General features: G+C 34.0%; 1 protein-coding gene across 1 annotated transcript; it reads right to left on the bottom strand.

The window, feature by feature from the left end:
• Positions 1–20,364: 20,364 nt before the first annotated feature.
• On the bottom strand, positions 20,365–21,432 carry LOC115998834. The gene has a single exon (XM_031238527.1). It carries the CDS (start codon positions 21,430–21,432, stop codon positions 20,365–20,367), a length of 1,068 nt encoding a protein of 355 aa, XP_031094387.1.
• Positions 21,433–21,692: the final 260 nt, after the last annotated feature.

The raw sequence follows: 21,692 nt of genomic DNA, 5'->3' as shown, positions 1-21,692 counted from the left end.
AAGAGGAGAGATATGAAAATGCATTTGCAGTAATTTAATTTTTGTGTGGTCGGCGATTAAAAAAAAACTCTTCTTTTACGTGCTTAAATAATCATTTTTTTCTAACATCCAACTTGCACCTCTTTTTTATAATTTTTTTTCATTTTTCACTGTTTTTCTCTCACTTCTCCATCCATGTTGCCCTGACAAAAATCATCATGAAACAATTTTAGCTATTGAGGAGCAATAATGATTATTGTGTGGACTATACTCTCAAAATAATGTATATTCAGTATAAAAAATGTACTTTTAATATATTAAAAATGTATATTGTATTCACTTCATGTACATTATTTGTGTACTGAATGTATATTATATTATATAATGTACATTCAATACACAAATAATATACATTTAGTATATTAAAAATGTATTTTTTGTTATGATCCGTACAGCACTATGTGGACCATAGTTCATACAATAATTTACCATTGCCATCAATCATTATTGTGTGGACCATGTGTGGCCCACACAGCGTGGACCATAATATCAAATAATGTATATTTAATATAAAAATAATGTACTTTTAGTATAATCCCAAATATAATTTTTCCAACGGTTTGAGGCCCATCTCCTTTGGTAATCTTAGCTATATCCACTGATTGCCAATTCAACACTTTGATCACTTGCTGCATGTTCTTGTGGGGTGATCACCTTCACAGGTTGGGTTGCTTTACTTTACTATTTACAAACCTTACTTTACTACTTAAGAATTTCATTGTTCTTCATTTTACTGTTTCGCACTTGAACTTTATAGATTTGTCTGGAAGATAACTATGTCATTTTAGATACTATATACTGCATTGTTACTTTAACTTAATAAATTACATGCATTATTAAACTTTATATTATTTATACAATTACTCATAACATAGATGACAAATTGATAATGCATATATGTTGACTTCATTCTCATGTCAAAAAGTAACAAAATCCATGTGCATATCTTGGGTTAGATTCAAATCAAGAAAGAGGAGCCCGACCCCTAACTTGGAATCCAAGGGGGACAAAAGTTGGAAATTTTAACAACTAAGCAGAAAAAACGATTATATATAATTGCGTTGCTTTTGGTATTGTTTCTTGTACATATTTCCATTTTTACCGTACGATAAATAATAATAAAAAAGTTATATGAGTTGATATTTCACAAATTAAAGCTCTCGTCCGATCCAAATCACAAGTTAGAGATTTCTTATCTAACCAAAAGCCAACCACCCCTCTCTCATACTATACCACCTTTTTTTTCCCTGCTTTAATGTCATCAAAACACCATATTAGTCAACTTTGAATTTCTCGACATATATTGTAGCTGATAGCGAGACAATATCTTTAACTTAAAGGGCCACAGACATAAAAGTATTTTAAATATAAGATAATGCAAAGATTAAAATGATCAGAAAAGACAAAAAAAAAAAAAAAAGTCATGATTGTATCAGTTGCATGATCATAAATTGAAAAAAAAAAAATTCCATTTTGCACAAAGTGATAAAATTACACAATTTACATATAATTAATGACCGTAATGAATAATATCGTGCTGCACCAAATGATATGAGATTTATTGCATTAAGTTTGTTATTTTGATTGTTTTGAGGAGTGGAATATGATTTTATTCTATTATTTAGTTCACTGAAAAATTAGATTTCAAAATTTCTATATATTATAGTGTTTGAATGATTTGAAAAATATAAATATATCAGAATAATCAATCAAAAGATAAAATAGTCATACTTTGAATACTGCATATCTATCCTTCCCCCAAGGAAAATAGTTCATTCATTTGAATAAAAACTTAACAAAAGAAAAATATAGATTTAGTACTCAGAAACGCTATTTCAAACTAAATGTGTTCCGTGAATCAAATGAGTTAGTAATTTTGACACACACACATAAATTACATGTCATTTAGATTTGTTTGTTTATTGAATTATATCACCCACAAAAGCATGGTTAAAAAAACACATGAATAGAAGTTTGCAAATAGGTCATATCCACAGGAAACCTCCGCCAAGACTGAAAATTTTCGAGACTAGAAAAATACTCCGTATAACTCAACTACAATATAATTATTTAAACCGAAAAAAAAGAAAAAAATTATAGATCTTAAAACCTTTAATTATAAGACAAGCACACCATGCACATCTTTATGGCTCTCCCGGAGAGAATGTTACGTGATAAAGTTTAGAATAGATATTACCTTTTAATAGAGTCAATAGTCCTAAAAAAAATCTTTAATTATAATTATAATATTATCTATCTATACTATTAATAAAAACAATATCCTTAGTTTTAACTTCCCGCCCAAAACAGACCTATAATATTATGGTTTGCGTAATATTGTAAAATATGGTAATACAATTCCTATCCCTAATACAATTGTAAATTAAAATAGAATTTCTAATAACATATATTCTTCCCTACGTTCCTATTCGTAATACAATTCTAAACTAGAATTACTAATGGTAATAATTCAGTATATATATTTCTCTTCAATGCAATCTATACTATTAATAAAAACAATATCCTCAGTTTTAACTTCCCGTCCAAAACAAACCTATAATATTATGGTTTGCATAGTATTGTAAAATATGGTAATACAATTCCTATCTCTAATACAATTGTAAATTAAAATAGAATTTCTAATAAAATATATTCTTCCCTACGTTCCTATTCGTAATACAATTCTAGACTAGAATTACTAATGGTAATAATTCAGTATATATATTTCTCTGCAATGCAATCTATACTATTAATAAAAACAATATCCTCAGTTTTAACTTCCCGCCCAAAACAGACCGATATTATTATGGTATGGTTTGCGAAATATTGTAAAAAATATGAAAATTTGGCATAATTCTAGGTGTCGGCCCACGAGTCAAGCCTTTTTAAGTTCATTCTAGGATTTCATTTGCAACCCCCCCCCCCGCGCGCGCGCGAGAGAGAGAGAGCCTCTATGTTATACAATTCAATAAGCCTTAGAAAAACTCTTGTATAAGTAGTGGTGCAAACCACTTCTCAAACCAATGTGGGACAAAAGTTACTTGAAAGGTTTTTCTCTATATTTTTCTAACTCAAATGGGTCAACTTTGAAAACCAATTTCTCATTCACCCATTATCAGTTTTGAGCATACAATATATCAATCTTTTCGTCTAACTACGAAGAACACGAATCCACTTTGACCCGACCCAAATCGAAAGTGGACCCCACATATATTTGTACCACAATATTGCCAGTAAAATGCCATTTTATGCTAATTTTTTTCCAACAGTTATTTGTCCAGAGAATATCAACGTGTTGAAGGAAGAAGATGATATATAGTGAAGGGCAATATCATCTTCACTATATATCATCTTCTTCCTCCAACACAACGCTCTACGGTTAACCAACAATTACTCAACTGATTATCCCATTACTCCCTTGTAAATTTTTCTCTAATATAGTTATACTTACTGAATATCAAAATATAAGTGTACCTCAAGATCTTGCAATAACTAACCGACAAGTAATTAAATTAATGAATATGATGCAATAATGTAAATTATCTACCTATTACATTTATAACTTATTTTAGAATACTGAATTCTGGTGGTATTTGTTGCATGCAAGGAAGACTCATACTATAATTGCATTTATACACTTATTCATACTCATATTCGATGTTATAATTTATATAATTGTATATATCGATTCAAATATTTCTTAAAATATTATAACAAATTCATTCCGTGCAACGCACGAGTGAAAATACTAGTTATTAACTAAAGACAACACTCTTAAATTATGGAAAACAAAATACATATTCTAATGAAAGATAATGATATCACAACTAGACCTCCAACATATAATCTATGTTAGATAGCAGGAAAATTTGCAACTGGACAGCCATCTTTTCATGATTGAAAGTTAGCGTCAATGAACGTGCTTACACATACGTTGAGATGTTGCATGTCTGTAAGAAAATGTTGTGTGCGGGCTAAATTAGCGGTGGTATTACTCCACGCCAAAGCAGCTAATTAAATTTCTTAGTTTGAGTCGATCAGTTATAAACAACGTAGGTTAATTTATCTTTATGTGATTCTTTGTCAACTTGAATTATAAGGCGAGATTTATGCAGTACACACTCTCGAGTAGTAGTTATAAGCAAATAAGTCACATAGGCACATACTTACGTGACAATCAATTACTATAATAGGTGAACTAACCTCCACTCATAACTTCCAGTTGACGAAGGTTGAGTGGTCGTGGACCGCTGTAAAATATTTTTGAGATTTTCCCTCACTTCTGCTCAACTCTCTATAGATGGTATATAAGAAATTAAAGTGAGCACTTTAACTAAGGACCTTAAATAATCCTATGCCATCAATGCAGTAGTTACATATCCTTAGGTTTCCTATACCTATTTCCGAATAACAAATACTATAATAATAAAAACAAACGTTACAGTAGCTGTAGGTTTCTCTTGTCACTCAAAATAGTAGTGGAAGTCAAATGAGTCCATTCAGACTTGATGGATATCTTAGTGAATATCATAAGCAAACAAGGGACAAAGTGGGAATTTCGCAAGCAAATTAAATTAAGATGATGGCTGCCTTACATTTCACACAACTCACAAAATGTAATTCATTTATATCAGTCTGATCTCATCTCCATTTCAGAAGAAGCTTGCAAGCTTTCTCTCACAGTAAAATCAATTATAAAAAAGAAAGAAGAAATCTTTGGTTTTTCCTCCATTATCAACTTGGAGCTCCAACTGGTTCATGGATATTGATCTCCCTTGGACTATTGGGGGGTGGTTAATTACTATTATTCTCTTAGAAATTATTCTAATTTCATGGCAACAACAAGGCCGGCTGCAGCTCAAACCCGTCTTATTCTCCTCATCCTTGGGCTGCTCTTGACTGCTTCAATACTCCTCGTCCGCCGCCTCGAGCAGCCACCGGAGGCTTCCACTCCGGCTCCCAAAAACCACCGCTACTCCGCCATGCAGCTACCGCCGTCTGCAGCTGCCACCGGTTCAAGCAAGGGATTCCGAGTTTCGTTTCATGGCGTTCCCAGCGGTCCAAATCCTGATCATAACAAGTAAACCGCCCTAGCTAGCTATCTGCAACCTCTATCTCTCTCTCTCTCTATATATATATATGATACACTGTATGTTTTGTATGTGTTTTGAAGCAGTAGCTCTTCTTCCTCCATCGTATAGACAATTATTATTGTTTCATGGTTGTTTAAATTAATATGAATACTGAAGAATTGGTGGGGTTTTCAGTTTGAGCTTTTTTTTTTTTTTTTTTTTCAAGCGATTATTGTATGTGCTCCTGTTCTTCCCGTGTTACCATATCTTTTTCCTGGATCTGTACAGTATGTGTGCCGCAGTCTTCAATGTATTCCATTTGCATATACGTACATATATACATATATAATGTATGCATATAAATAGAATAGAGAAATTTATACTAATAAATTTTAAATAATATTAATTAATTATGTGTTGGAGTTGATTAATGAGGCGTTGATTGAATGATTTAGAATTTAATTTTTATTTATTTAGTTTAATGTTAGTTACGTTACTAAATAAAATTTATATGTATTTAAAAATTACACTAGAAGTTTTGTTAAATGGTAATGATTTTTCTATGGTGCGGATTGTGGCCTATGCCAATAGTACTACATACAAATGCAATTACATATGTATTCTAATTTTTATTTTTATTGTATCAAGTACTTGTAGGCTTGTAGCACCTTCATTATTATAGAATAATTCTAAATTGTAATTATGATGTTTAAAATGTAGATATTAATATTCAATACATATATAATATTTGTTGGAAAGCAATATGCATACATATTTGGTTAGATGTAGTTGAATTCCTTTCCTACTTTATTTAAATGACAAAGTAAATTACAGTGTTTGGTTGGAGGAAAATGCAAGTCTCCCTCATGGGCACTCCCATGAATTGCAAATCAGTGGTTAATTGTGGGAAAGAAAAAAGGGGAAAGAAATAACAAAGACGTTTTATTGTTTTCTCCATTTTTTAAAGGGAAGTGTTTGTTTATTTGACCATTCTGCCTTATATTATTATTATTATTATTATTATTATTATTATTATTATTATTACATAAGGATATTTTAGTCTTTATATACTACTTCTTTCCTTCTTATTCTCAATAATTATATTTCTACCTACTAAACAATGATTTGAACTTATACTTTATTCACATCTTATTCATTCCCACCGAATTACGATCGATTCTTTTTTCTCTTAATTCATCCCACCAAACACCATGTTATATTGTTATTTGATTATAATATGTGGTTTATTTTAATTTAAAATTGAGTTATTCTCAAATCTTATTTAAAAAAAAAATACATGCATTAACAAAGGCATATGACATTATATTATATAGAGGGTATCACAATGGACCAATAGTGCATTAGTGTCAGATTCTAGGTAGCTAGTTTGGCTTAGCCCTATTGTTGTTTTAACCTATGTTCTTGGCTTAGAAAATTATTTATCATCTTTATGGAATTTTGCATTCATCGTGTATTGGTCTTTTCTAAAGAGGGTGGCCCGGGAAGAAAAAGCTGTCCAAGGCTGGATATGAAAAATAATAATGTATGTGAATGATGGAGTTGACCCTTGACATGATTAATCATATACACACTAACTGTTCGGAAACTAATTATTGCATGAAGTAAAACTAATCATCAAATTTCACAAGAATAACATTAGAGCATTAACAGGTAAATTTTAGTTTTTTTTTTTTTTCTTAATCCTAATAAGAAAACCGTAAGTGTTTAAAAAAATAAAAAATAGAAAGCGGACACCTTAATGCCGCAGGTGCCCAACTGCCCTTAGAGTGCTACTGGATACGCAGTTGTTATGCCATGAACACCTGTCCACCTTGCAAGGTGGCTCCGGGTTCATGTTCACAATTTCATAATTTCATGTTCACAATTTTATAACTCCATATTTACAGTTTCATAATTTCATGTTCACAAATTTAGAACTCTATGTTCACAATTTTAGAATTCTATATTTACAATTTTAAATCTCAATATACAAAATTACATTACTCAATAATATTCACAATTTTTGAACTCTATATTTACAATTTTATTGTATAGATTCAAAAATTGTGTTGTACTGTTGAACATAGAGTTTTACATTGTTTTTTCCATTTTTACACCTGGGACCACAAAATAGCCCTCTTTCTATACAACACCCCTCCATCCTTTAATTTGTCCTATCACCTCTTTCATCTACATAACTTAAAAAAAAAAAAAAAAAAAAAAAAAAAAACTCATCAATTGTGTCATTGTTGTAGATGCTCGCTATCATATATTTTAAATATTTCTTTATTTATTTGAATTATAAATTTATAATTGTAATGAAAATTAATTTAAATAAACATAGCTACATTTAATTAAAATAATAACTACAATTATTTAAATTAATTTTCATCATTGCTCAGTTTATTTTAATTATTTTAAATTTTAATTGTAAATAATTATTCAAAATTTAATTCTAAAAATATATTACATATTTGAATTTTTTGAAAAAAAATTAAAACAAAATATAATAAAACAATAAAAACAAACAAAAAAAAAAACTCTCACAAAAGAAAGAAAGAAAAGAAAATTTTATTGAAAAATATAAATAACAATCATCCAGCTGGCGGCCACTCTCAATCGTCCACACGCGCTCGCTTGGGTGGGCGGTGATACACACACTTGCGCGTCTCACTGCCCCCGGCCCCTTTTTAAATGCAAATGTTTTGTTTTAGCAGGAGAACAAACCCACAAAAAACTCCATCTCACATTAGTTTAAAAAGCAACACACAAGTTTTTTACTATTTCAAAAATTAATAAAAAATTTCTAATATAGATGTTCTTATTCTATTTTTACATACATCATTTTTCATTCAATGTTTGCATGAATCACTCAACTCTAATTGATCTAGAAAAAATGAATTAAAGTTTTTGTTTTTTTTTTCTTAATAAAATTATAGTATTTGACTAAACTTTATTTTAAGAAATTTACAAATATATTTTCCAAATTTCAATTTCTTACAAAGATTATTTTGGACTGTCGAAATAAAAAAAAATGCAGTAAACTTTGACTTTATGCGATAAATTAATATATTATTCTTACATTTTGGAAATTTTAAAAAAATATAAAACAGTATTGATACTTGATGGGCGTTAAAGAAGGTGGGCAATATATATATGTTACTTTTAGCACTATGTGATTCAATGATGTTTCAATCATTGAATTGTGAGTTTCAAGAGTATAACTGTTGAAGTATGGAAAAAACAAAAGATGATTTGTCAGATAAATTAAATGATCTGGTATTATAATATTAATTCTATTTTTTCTTTTAATATAAAGAACCTGTTAAAGTGATTGTTATCTTTGTATGATTTAATAACTAATAGTAACTTCAGGAGATCTTTGCCATTAAAGGATAGAAAACTGTAGCAGTATTAGTAGCTGATAGCAAATTATATTAGTTACGTTACTTTGATAGGCAATTAATTAGTATTAGTTGTTTATAAAAATAGGAATAAGGGTGAAATAGGTCATCGAATTGCACACATTAATGCAATTAGACCATTGAACAACCTAAAAAACTACAATCGGATCCCTAAACTAACCAATTTTATGCAATTTATTCAATTTGCAGGTTATAACCTCAAATTTTAATTATTTAAAAAACATTAAAATAATTATTTAAAAAAATAGAACGACGGAGACGAAGAATTAGAGATGGAACTGAAATCAAATATGTAAACAAGACCAAGATAGAAAGAGATTTACCTACACAAAAGTAATAGAATTCCAAATCAAAGCTTAAATGTAGATCTTCTCTAACAAGATTGCAAGAATTAAATGAAAATGTGTCTTTCTCTAGAATCTAGATGTGTGTTCTCCTTTCTCTCTAGAAAACTCTAAGTAAATTTTAAAACTAAATGAACTTCCTAAAAGTATCTATTCTAATGCTTTAAATAGCTTCCTCCAATTGCCCTTAGTCACTTGGCCCCGCCATGACTCATTCACGCCAAGTCCGCGCGTGGATGAGTTACGTGGAAATGATCATTAAGCCGTCTCTCCTCTTTCTCCACGCGTGGATGAGTGGCGTGGAAGTTGCTGAATCTTTTCCACGCCACTTTCACGCGTGGAAGTGTATCTGCATTTCCTCCAGCTTCTTATTCTTTGTTTAATTTGCTTCACTTGTCAAGTTCACATGCTTCCCTTTTGAGCATCAAAAACCTATAAATACATCCAAAGTGTGCCAAGTGTGGAGCTTTGCAATTGATTGACACATTAGAACATAAAACACCAAGATTAGCCACAAAAGGATATCAAATAAGCATAATTTCACCCCTTAATTAGACCTTTTTCCTAGGTATCCTTAGCACTTATCAGATAGCAAGGTCTTGAGCCTTGCCGTCTATAGCCATGGTTGTCGCGGCCCTCATGAATCGGGGTCTTGTGCCCTGTCGCGTGGTCCTGCGCAACCATGAGCTCAAGCGTACGGGGCCTTGTGTTCTATCTTTAGGTCCAATCACGTTCTGCATTGTCTTGCTAGTCCAAGTGACTTGTGAGATTCTGATGCTTTGTTTGAGGAATATGATATGTTTAAATCTATTTTTACAAAATGAGGCATGATTATCTCTATTATATTCACAAGAAATCTATACTTGAATTACTTATGATTGAGAGTAAAAATGAGAAGCAATGATCATGATTTTATGTGTTTATATAAGAGTACCCCGAGTTAATTACTCAAGAGGAAATTTGTATGCATGATTATATTTAATTTACACTATCCTTATTACTTTGTTTAAAAAAAAAAAACCTTTAGTACTTTGTTAATCTATACTTATTCTCTATTTTCACAACCTATATCTATATTCATTTAGAAAGCATGATTTAGTTTTATAAAGCCTATTATGGAAATAAGAATTTTTTAAAATAATTATGATACCCGTATATGTAAAGTGTGAGGAAAATTTATATGTTTTTGGAGAACTCGAATGGACAGATGATCCTTTCGGTAGATATGATGAGATGATACCGGACTAGACGGCTGATCCTTTCAAAATAAATGATATGATGAAAATCAGATAGAAAAATCCTGAATTTATGAGAAAAGTGGCTTGTAGAAAAATATTGGGCTTACTTTAGGGCTTGGAAGTATTACTCGTTGGGCTTGGAATCCCAGTTAGGGGGTGTGCACACTAAAGGTAGCAGTCCTGTTTCTAACGTTTGAGATTATTGTTCAGGGAGATGTCTTAGGGACTGGATCCCCTATGGAGCTATTCACCTATGTGTGAATCCTCCTCCTCCCATAAGGAGATGTCTTCGGGACTGGGTCCCCTACGGAGTCATCCCCACGATGTGGATGATCTCTTCCTCCCTATTTGATGAGAATGATATGATTGATGATAATAATTAGACCATCGATGTTTCCTCTAGTATTATTATAAGAAATATTATTTTCTTGAGGGTGAGAGTATTGCTATTAAATGATACATTGAGCAACTATGTCACTATGAATATCCCACTTACTTATGATTATAATTGAAAAGTGATTATTACTTAACCTTAGGAGTTTGCCCATCTTGATTATATAAAGAGAGTACTTCGCTTACTACCATTTTATAATATATAATATATTACTCCTAATAACTGACCCTCTTGATTTGAAGATATACTATTCTAGTGTACTTGTTGGTTGTTTGAGTAATGTATTGAGTAGCTCATGTTGCTTATATGTATATATTTATATATACTTGGATGTCTATATATACGTAATAATACTTGTGGTCTATCTTGATCTATACCTTAGTATTTACTTGCTTTACTTCTATGATCCTTTGTGTTATTATATGCTACTTGTTGATGGCAAATGTAAGTATTTTTCCTAAACCTAAATCTATACTTACTTTACGGGGTTGAGTGGTTTATACTTAGCATTTATGCTAACGGGTTTGTTTTCTACTTGTTTTATTAACCCCTTTCAGGGTTGGATTATTGATTGTTGAGCACGCCTAGTGGGAGTTAGAGTTGTGTAGTAATTTTTGTCTTCTAGCTCCTAGTGTGTTAATCCTGTTCTTCGTTTATTCACTTGATGCAGACTTATGTAGTACTTGATACTCCTTTGTTTTGATTGTGCTTGGACACTTGGTCGGTTAACCCTTATGATTTGGATGATTTTATGATGCTAGATGCTTAGTGTAGCCGGGTAGTCATTCTTGTATGATTGGCTATAGCGGTAACACCCCTGAGATGTTAGTATTTGACTCTTATGCTTTTGAATAAGATATCTAGTTCTCCTTTCTATATTTTAGTTCTTATATTATATGGAGTACTAGCTAGGCTCAAATGTTAGAAATTTGGGAGTGTTACAGATAACATCAGAAAACATAATCAATTCTATCCATTTTATCAATTGCATTATATAATATTCGTTGTTATAATTTATATAATTGTAGGTCGATCCAAATATTCTTAAAATATTATAACAAATTCATTACGTGCAACGCAGGGGTGAAAATAGTAGTTTGATGATAAAAATTATTATCAGTGTTGTAAATATCAAACTGACCGATAACTTAAAGAGAAATTTGTCCACTTATAGTACAATTAAAATTAAGATATATACTGCCAACTACCATGTAGTGTGATGCATCCAATTGTTGTTATAAATGGGTGGTCATAGGTTTGAATCCCGTGGTGGGGATTAACAAGATTTTTCAGCTGCAAATGTTTGAAAAGTATTGAACTGGTACTACCTTATAAAGAATCCTGAGTATTTAAAAAAAATTAAGATAGATAGTAAACATGTTCAAAATTTTAAAATTTCGTGTGTATATGATATATATCCAGGATCAAACTATATTCCATGTGAGAATTGTAGACAAATATGGATGCTCCATCTTGGGACCAATTGCCTTGATTTTTTTTTTTGAATTTTTAAATTTATTCCCATTATAGGGTCATACACAACCAAACATCAATATAGATAATCACTTCAATTCTACCCTACTACCAAACATGAAAAATACTTTTACAAAAACCTATTATCATTACCAAGTGTTTGATTCCCATTCCGATTATGATTTTCATGTGCGAACCAAACACACTGTTAATGTTAATCTGTTGTTATCTATACTATTAATAAAAACAATATCCTCGACTTTTACTTCCCGCCCAAAACACTCCTATACTATTAAGGTTTGCGTAATATTGTAAAATATGGTAATACAATTCCTATTCGTAATACAATTGTAAATTAAAATATACTAATAAAATTCCTACAAAAATATATTCCTACCTACGTTCCAATTCGTAATACAATTCTAGATTAAAATTACTTATCGTAATAATACAATACATATATTTCCCTGCAATGCAATCTATACTATTAATAAAAACAATATCCTCAACTTTTAAATCCCGCCCAAAACACTCTTATACTATTAAGGTTTGCGTAATATGGTAATACAATTCCTATTCGTAATACAATTGTAAACTAAAATATACTAATAGAATTCCTAATAAAATATATTCTTACCTACGTTCCTATTCGTAATACAATTCTAGATTAAAATTACTAATCGTAATAATACAGTACATATATTTCCTTGCAATGCAATCTATACTATTAATAAAAACAATATCCTCAACTTTAACTTCCAGCCCAAAACACTCCAATACTATTAAGGTTTGCGTAATATTGTAAAATATGGTATTACAACTCCTATACATAATACAATTGTAAATTAAGATATACTAATACAATTCCTAATAAAATATATTTTTACCTACGTTCTATTCGTAATACAATTCTAGATTAAAATTACTAACCGTAATAATACAGTACATATACTTCCCTTCGATGCAATCTATATCTATACTATTAGTAAAAACAATATCCTCAACTTTTACTTCCCGCCCAAAACTCTCTTATACTATTATACTATTAAGGTTTGCGTAATATGGTAATACAATTCCTATTCGTAATACAATTGTAAACTAAAATATACTAATACAATTACTAATAAAATATATTCTGACATCCATTCCTATTATGGTTAGCGTAATATTGTAAAAGATGGTAATACAATTACTATTCGTAATACAATTGTAAATTAAAATATACTAGTACAATTCCTAATAATATATATTTTTACCTACATTCCTATTCGTAATACAATTCTAGATTAAAATTACTAATCGTAATAATACAATACATGTATTTCCCTGCAATGCAATTTATATTATCTATACTGTTAATAAAAACAATATCCTCAACTTTAACCTCCCACCCAAAATACTCCAATACTATTAAGGTTTGCCTAATATTGTAAAATATGGTAATACAATTCCTGTTCATAATACAATTGTAAATTAAGATATACTAATACAATTCGTAATAAAATATATCTTACCTACATTCCTATTTGTAATACAATTCTAGATTAAAATTACTAATCATAATATTACAGTACATATATTTGGCTTCAATGCAATCTATATTACTTTTAATAATAAGTTAATAACAATATCCTCAACTTTTGTTTCCCGCCCAAATCACTCTTATACTATTAAGGTTTGCGTAATATGGTAATACAATTCCTATTCGTAATACAATTGTAATCTAAAATATACTAATACAATTCCTAATAAAATATATTCTTACCTACGTTCCAATTCGTAATACAATCTAGATTAAAATTACTAATCGTAATAATACAGTACATATATTTCCCTGCAATGCAATCTGTACTATTAATAAAAACAATATCTTCAACTTTAACTTCACGCCCAAAACACTCTTATACTATTATGGGCTGTTTGGACTTCACGCCCAAAACACTTGTAACACCCCGGCCCGGCTATACCGTACATCCGGAGTAGTTACCGCCACATCTAGACTGAACCCTGTCCAACCTCGGTAGAGTCCACTCTAGATGCACAGGCTAAAGAAGAAAACTGCTTCACACACACACCTTCTACTTGACATAACCATATATTCACTTTAGCAGAAAGAGACAAAAGTAGCTAGATTAGCTACGAATATATATATATACCAGAGTTGACTACTAGGGCCCCAAAACACCAAGATTGAAGTTACTTACAAACATACTAGCCAACTAAGTTTACTATGGCTACAAAAAAATATTTACACAAAACAGGTCGTTCCAAAACAAGGAGGAGCAGGTGGATCAGGAGCGTAGCCAGGAACATAGGGGTCTTCGCCTATCAAAAACTGTGAGTTGTCATCATAGTCCATAGTCGGGAAGGTGAACTCATATGAGCTCCCTGAGCTCATCGGGCTCCAGGAGCCCACACTAGATGACATCTGTTAAATAAAAACACATTGAAGTGTAGTTAGCACGACGGCTAAGTAAGGGATCCATGGGTCACCCAAAATTAAATAAAGGTTTGCAAAACAGGTATATTTAAACAAAACCTTTATTACCATTCTCCTCATTGACACTTTACCTGCAAATAGGTTATCAAGTATAGCTCTCGCAAGTAATAATCAAGAATGGAACAACAATAGAAAATCTTTGGATAAGGGATTGCTTAACAAGAAACACATTACTCAACGCATCACTAAACATTTAAGCATGTAAGCAAGTAGTGAAAAAATTTTATGAACTTCGCATTTAAAACACCACTTTGTACATGAAAAGCTTCCTCATAGGGAAATTCCACTAACTTTTTCTCAAAGAGGATTCATCAACACCCTTTCTTGCTTAAACAATCATCACATCTCTCTTTAGCGTAGCTACAGAGTAACTACATTTTCATACGAAATTCTCCACTTAGTTTCTTTGTAGAAAGCGTGAGGCCTTTGGAGTATTCTCTTGACTCCCTCTCTTGACCACTTGGATCATCGAACTCGGGTTCAGTGGTCATCACCTGGTCTAACACTGATCCCCTGGACGTAAGGTTCGTTAAAATGATCCCTAGCTGGCCCTACTAGGTCCATAGAAACGACACCTACCCGGACTTTCTAGAGTAACTATACTTTAAGTGTGCACACCCCCGCAGGAATACCTCATCCAAACGAGTTATATAGTACCCAGCGAATAGACTTCGCTCATTCCGTATGAATGATCATACTAAATATAACAACCTTGGGCAAGGGCACTTTAAGCCACTTGAAGGCTAATCAAGGTCCTCCTCAACTTTATTAGAAACTAAGGGTTTGAAAACATTTTTCCCTTCCATCTCATCTTTCTTGAATCAAAAATTACTTTTTGGACATATTCCACAAAACCAAGTTCCAACATGAAAACATTCAACACTCTTAACTTTGTCCAAAAGGTTTATTTCTCAAAACATTTTGATAGCACACTAATCACCATACACCGGGATAATAAAGTGTAACTATTCCACATTGTTCCATTATCACATCACATATGTACATAATACTTCATATATGTATATAGGCAATCAACATAACGCCTCACCTAATTTAGGCATACTCACATAAAAGTTCACATACTACCCATATACATAGTATAATTTCCACAATACTCATACGTATAGGTATACAAGGTTAACATATATATCACATATATGTATATATACATAATACAACATTTTATTTTAATTATACATACATACTCATTAGGCATGTATTTATACCCATATACACACATATACACGATTTTACATATACATACATCACACGTATATACATATATACATATACCATATTTATACGTACATACATATATCATATAATACACCTAGCATCTCCAATTTAGATATTGGGCATATTAACTACCACATCTCCTCAACACAACAATTTACTCATATACGTTATGCAAAATACAATTTCATATATACTATTCATACAATCATGTACACAATATTTCCACCTAGATCTCATCATATTTCAACCAAAAATCAATTATCCAATTTCAAGTGACCTTAACCTACTTAAGGGATTCCTTACCTCGAGAAAGTTTACTAACACCGTAGAAGCAAATCTTGGACTTTTTTCCCCAAATTTCACTCAAAACCCTAGGAGAAAAATTAACATCATAACAACAAATATTAAGAAACTAAGCTTAGATTCAAGGTCTAGGAAGGAAAATAAAGCTTTCTACCGAATAAAATTAATGTTTTACCGAAAAACTTGAGACTTGTGAAGAAACTTTGGCTATGGAAGGTAAAGCTTTAATGGAGGAAAAAGATGATCTCTCTCTCTCTCTTCTCCTTGTAATTTCGTCCAAATGAAGAAGGAAGGGGGAAAAAATGGCTTTATAATCTTAATCCACTTGGTTGACTAGTCTCCTCAACATGTGGTAAATAATTGTGACAAGTGTCACTTTCCTATGGTTTGATTTTGAAAAATATCTTAGCTAGACTGATCGGGATTAAAACAGATGAATTCTCGGTAGAAACTAATTTAAATCAAATAATTTTCGAAACCAAAAATTTATCCCAGACTGAAACTCAGGGGCTAGGTTCGGTACACCGCGAAATTTAGTGCTGTACGATCAAAATAAATTTTCGCTGCTTATGGGCTAATTTAATTAAATAGGAAATTCAAGAATAATAGTATGGTGTCTAATAATCCATTTCCTAGGACTATCGGGTCCGAACACCAGTTCCTAAAATTCTTACGGTTCTTGACCGGTACGTACGATCGCAGCTTTTTAACAACTATTCTAACTAGCAAAAATTATTCTGAATATCTATGAATCATAACTTGAGCATGCCAATGCCTTAGAATAAAATAAAATTTAAACCTCCCCCTTTTTTTTTTGAAGAAAATATTTCGGGGTATTACATTCTACCCCCCTTAAAAGAGTTTCGCCCTCGAAACTAAGGTTAACCATACTTATTGCAATAGAAGCTTCAATTTGGAAAGAGATAAAGGTTCTCTTTTACCTTGCTCAAACAGTGTAGGGTATCGCGTTCTCATTTCATCTTCCAACTCCCATGTGGCTTCTTCCCCCAAATGGTTTGACCATAAAACTTTCACCAACTTTATGGACTTCCTGCGGGTATCCCGGGTCTTAGTATCCAATATTTTCACCGGTTTTTCTTCATATGATAAGTTCTCATCCAACGTCACCTCCTCAGGTTGGAGTACATGCGATGTATCATACACGTACTTCCTTAATTGCGACACATGAAATACATTATGTACTTGATCCATGACCGCAGGTAGTGCTAATCGGTATGCTACCTTTCCGATCCTCTCAAGGATTTCATACGGTCCTATATATCTTGGACTCAATTTTCCTTTCTTACCGAACCGCATTACTCCCTTCGTAGGAGATATTTTTAGCAATACCTTATCACCTTCTTGAAATTCCAATAATTGCCTTCTTTGGTCAGCATAAGACTTTTGTCGATCCTGAGCAGCTTTCATCCTTCCTTGAATCAACTTGACCTTTTCTATCATTTCTTGAAGACATTCGGGTCCTAATGTCACAGAATTAACCAAATCTTCCCAACACAGAGGGCTTCTACACTTCTGTCCATATAAAGCTTCATATGGTGCCATTTGTATACTTGCATGATAACTATTATTGTAAGAAAACTCGATTAGGTCCAAATGTTCCTCCCACGATCCTTGAAAGTCCAACACACAAGCCCTTAACATATCTTCCAAGGTTTGTATGGTCCTCTCAGTCTGCCCATCAGTCATAGGATGAAAAGCAGTACTAAATTTCAACTTCGTTCCCATAGCTGCTTGCAAAGCTTGCTAAAATTGTGACAAGAATCGAGAGTCCCTATCAGAAACGATATCCTTGGGTATTCCATGATATTTAACCACCTTGTTCACATAAGCCTTTGCCAATTGAGTCATAGTCCAAGTTTCCTTCATGGCAATGAACGTTGCTGTCTTGGTAAGCCTGTCTACTATTACCCATATCTTATCTTTCTCTGACCTTGTTAATGGCAATCCTCCCACAAAATCCATAGAAATAGAGTCCCACTTCCACTGAGGAATCTCTAACGGTTGTAGTAAACCCTTGGGTTTACTCCTCTCTGCCTTAACCTTCTGGCAGTTTAAGCACTTGGCCACAAATTCAGCCACGTCCTTTTTCATGCCTGACCACCAAAAGTTTTGTTTCAGATCTTTGTAAAGTTTGTCTCCTCCAGGGTGAATTGAATATGGGGTATAGTGGCCTTCTTTCATTAGCTAGTCCATTATCTTCTTACGACCTGTAGGTATAACCCATCTGCCTTGAAATCTAACACTCCCATCTGGGTGTAACTCAAATGAACCACACTTTCCATCAACCATTTTCTCCTTGAGTTTATTCACCCCATCGTCTTCTCCTTGTGCTTGTTTGATTTCTTCAAATAGGTTTGGGGTGACCGACAGGTGATATAATTTCATCTCTTGTTCCACTTGACTACCCATTCTTATTTCCAAATTGAGCCTTTGAAAGTCCTTGCATAATTGCTCGGGCAATACCCAAAGAGCGTGATTTGACTTCCGACTCAATGCATCTGCTACCTTGTTTGCTTTGCCTTCCTGGTATTGGATTTCCAAATCATAATCCTTGATCAACTCCAGCCATCTTCTTTGCCTCAAATTGAGATCTCTCTGAGTGAAGATGTACTTTAAACTCTTATGATCCATAAAGATCTTACAAGTAACTCCATAGAGGTAGTGTCGCCAGATTTTAAGAGCAAACACCACAGCTGCTAGTTCTAGATCATGGGTTGGGTAGTTAGCTTCATGTGGTTTCAATTGACGAGATGCATAAGCTATTACCCTTCCATGTTGCATCAAGACACATCCCAGTCCTTTGTGAGACGCATCTGTGTATAGTTCATAGCCTTCCGTTCCAACAGGCAAGGTTAACACTGGGGCAGTTGTTAACTTCTTCTTGAGTTCTTGGAACGCATGCTCACACTCTTCACTCCAACGGTACCTGGTAGTCTTTTTGAGTAGATTTTTCAATGGTCTTGCTATCTTCGAGAAATCCTGGACAAATCTTCGGTAATAGCCCGCCAATCCTAAGAAGCTTCGGACCTCCGTGACCGATTTAGGTGCTTACCATTCCATTACAGCTTTATCTTAGTTGGGTCCACTGCTATTCCTTCCTTGGTGATTATGTGACCAAGAAATGCTACTTCCTCCCTCCAAAATTCGCACTTAGACAGTTTCGCAAAAAGTTTCTTTTCCCTCAGCATTTGCAATACTGTCCTAAGATGTTCTTCGTGCTCCTCTGGTGTCTTTGAGTACACCAAGATATCGTCTATAAAGACAACGATGAACTTATCTAGATATGGAAGGAAAATCTTGTTCATCAAGTCCATGAAAGTCCCTGGTGCATTTGTTACTCCGAACGGCATGACGGCAAATTCGTAGTGCCCATATCTAGTCCGGAATGCTGTTTTGGGAATATCCTGCTCCACCACTCGCACTTGGTGATACCCTGACCGTAAATCAATCTTTGAAAATACTCTAGTTCCCTTCAACTGATCGAACAGATCGTCGATCCTGGGCAATGGGTACCTGTTATTCACTGTGACCCGATTGAGTTCTCTATAATCGATACACAGTCTCAGGCTCCCATCCTTCTTCTTTACAAATAGTACCGGTGCGCCCCAAGGTGACACACTTGGTCTGATGAATCCTTTCTCCAATAACTCTGCCAATTGAGCCTTCAACTCTTCCGTCTCTTTTGGTGCCATTCGATAAGGCACGTTTGAGATTGGCGCGGTTCCTGGTACGAGATCAATAGTGAATTCCACTTCCCTCTCCGGCGGCATTTCCGTGAGATCCTCTGGAAACACGTCGGGAAATTCACGCACTATTGGGATTTGATTGATCTCAGGTTCTTCCATCTCAGCATCCTGCACCAAGCAGAGGTACACTTCACACCCTTGGTGAGCGTACTTCCTCAACTTCTGCATTGTCATCAACTTGGGCTCGGGTTGCCTCTCAATCCCTCGGTAGGATATTCTCTTCCCATTTGGTCCTCGTAGGACAACCTTTCGCTCATTACAAACAATTTGAGCCTTATACATATCCAACCAATCCATTCCGAGTACCACATCGATGCCCTCTAGCTCAAAACAAATAAGATTTCCGGGACAATTGAATCCCGCAATTTCTATCGAAATGTTGTCATATCTATCCTTACAGGCTACCACCATCCCCGAGGCAGTTCTCACATTTATGTCTAACTTACTAGTAGGCCATAACTTCAATCTATCCGCAAATGTAGATGATATAAAGGAATTGGTAGCTCCCGTATCAAATAATACTGAACCAAGCACCGAGTTTATAAGAAATGTACCGGTTACGACGTCGCCAGCCTAAGCCTGAGCGCTGTTGACGACATAGATTCGTCCTTGGTTCCCTGTGCTGCTTTCTCCCATTAGCGACTTCCCTTTGTCGTTTGGACCTGTAGCCGCATTCGTTGGCCTCCCCCGGTTCACTTGTGGAGAATTAACTCCCCTGTTTCGTGACTCCGCAAGTTTCCAGCCGTTGTTCCCATTGAATCCTCCTCCTTGCCTGGTATTCTGCGAGGAGTTCCGGAGGTTTTCCACCCTGGTTTGGCACTCATAGAATTTGTGTCCTAAGAGGCCACACTTGTAGCACCTTATCCTCACCCCTTGACAATTTTCTCCAGGATGGCTCTTTCCACATCTGCTGCAAGCAGATTGTTTCCCTTGGTCTGTTCCTCCCCTCTTTTCTCCTTGCTTTGGTTGAAATTTCCCTTGGTTAGGCTTCCGATCATCCACCTTGAATCTCCTCTGTTTATCATCAGCTTTTCTCTTGTTCTTGCCGTAAACTTCCTGTTGATCCAAGTACACTTGGTACTGATCCGATGCCCGATTATATGCTTCCTTGAGAGTGGAGCACATGAATGGTGCGATTGCCCTTCTCACGTCCCAATCTAGTCCTCGTACAAATCTTCTTGCCTTGCTTGCCTCGTCCGGCACAATATCTTGAGCAAACCTCATTAGCTCCACATACTGGTCATAGTAGACCTGAACAGTTTCTCCTTTCTGCTTCAGTCGCAAGAATTCTTCGCACTTGATTCCCTTGATTCGTTCCGTGTAAAATTGTCCCCTCAATTCCTCCTTGAATTCCTCCCAGCCAAAGTCTGGGTTTTGCAGGAGTTCGGGTCCAGCTGCTGCCCACCAGTTATCTGCGGCCTTCGTCAAGTAATAAACCGCAGAAGAGACTCGTTGATTCGCCGGGCAATTTACTGCGTCAAGCAGTTTATCGAATGTCCGTATCCATTCTTCCAAAACCACTGGGTCATCTTCTCCCGCATAATTCGGTGGATGTCTACTTGCTATGGCTTTAGCAAAGTCGACCCGAGGGTGTCCCTGATTTTGATTCTGGGCCTGCTGAGCCATCATAAACTCAGCCATCTGTTCCATTGCCAAAGCCATACGGTCCATTGCCGTGGTGGCGTCGTCACGTCCCACAGGTACATTTCGTCTTGGCGGCATTTTCACTAAACGATCGTTTCGAGTTAGCTTCCGAAGTATAAAAGTTACTAAGAAGTTAGTTAACTAAACAGTTAGTATAACAGCTTCTCAAGTTCACTCATAGCAATCATACGAAATGATTAACACATATAAGAATGCACAAGTATCAGTCAGAGTATTTAGCAACCAGAATCAAGAGA

This window comes from Ipomoea triloba, chromosome 1 (genome assembly GCF_003576645.1).
Source record: "Ipomoea triloba cultivar NCNSP0323 chromosome 1, ASM357664v1".
Taxonomy (NCBI): Eukaryota; Viridiplantae; Streptophyta; class Magnoliopsida; order Solanales; family Convolvulaceae; genus Ipomoea; species Ipomoea triloba.
This window is presented reverse-complemented; position numbering and strand designations above follow the sequence as displayed.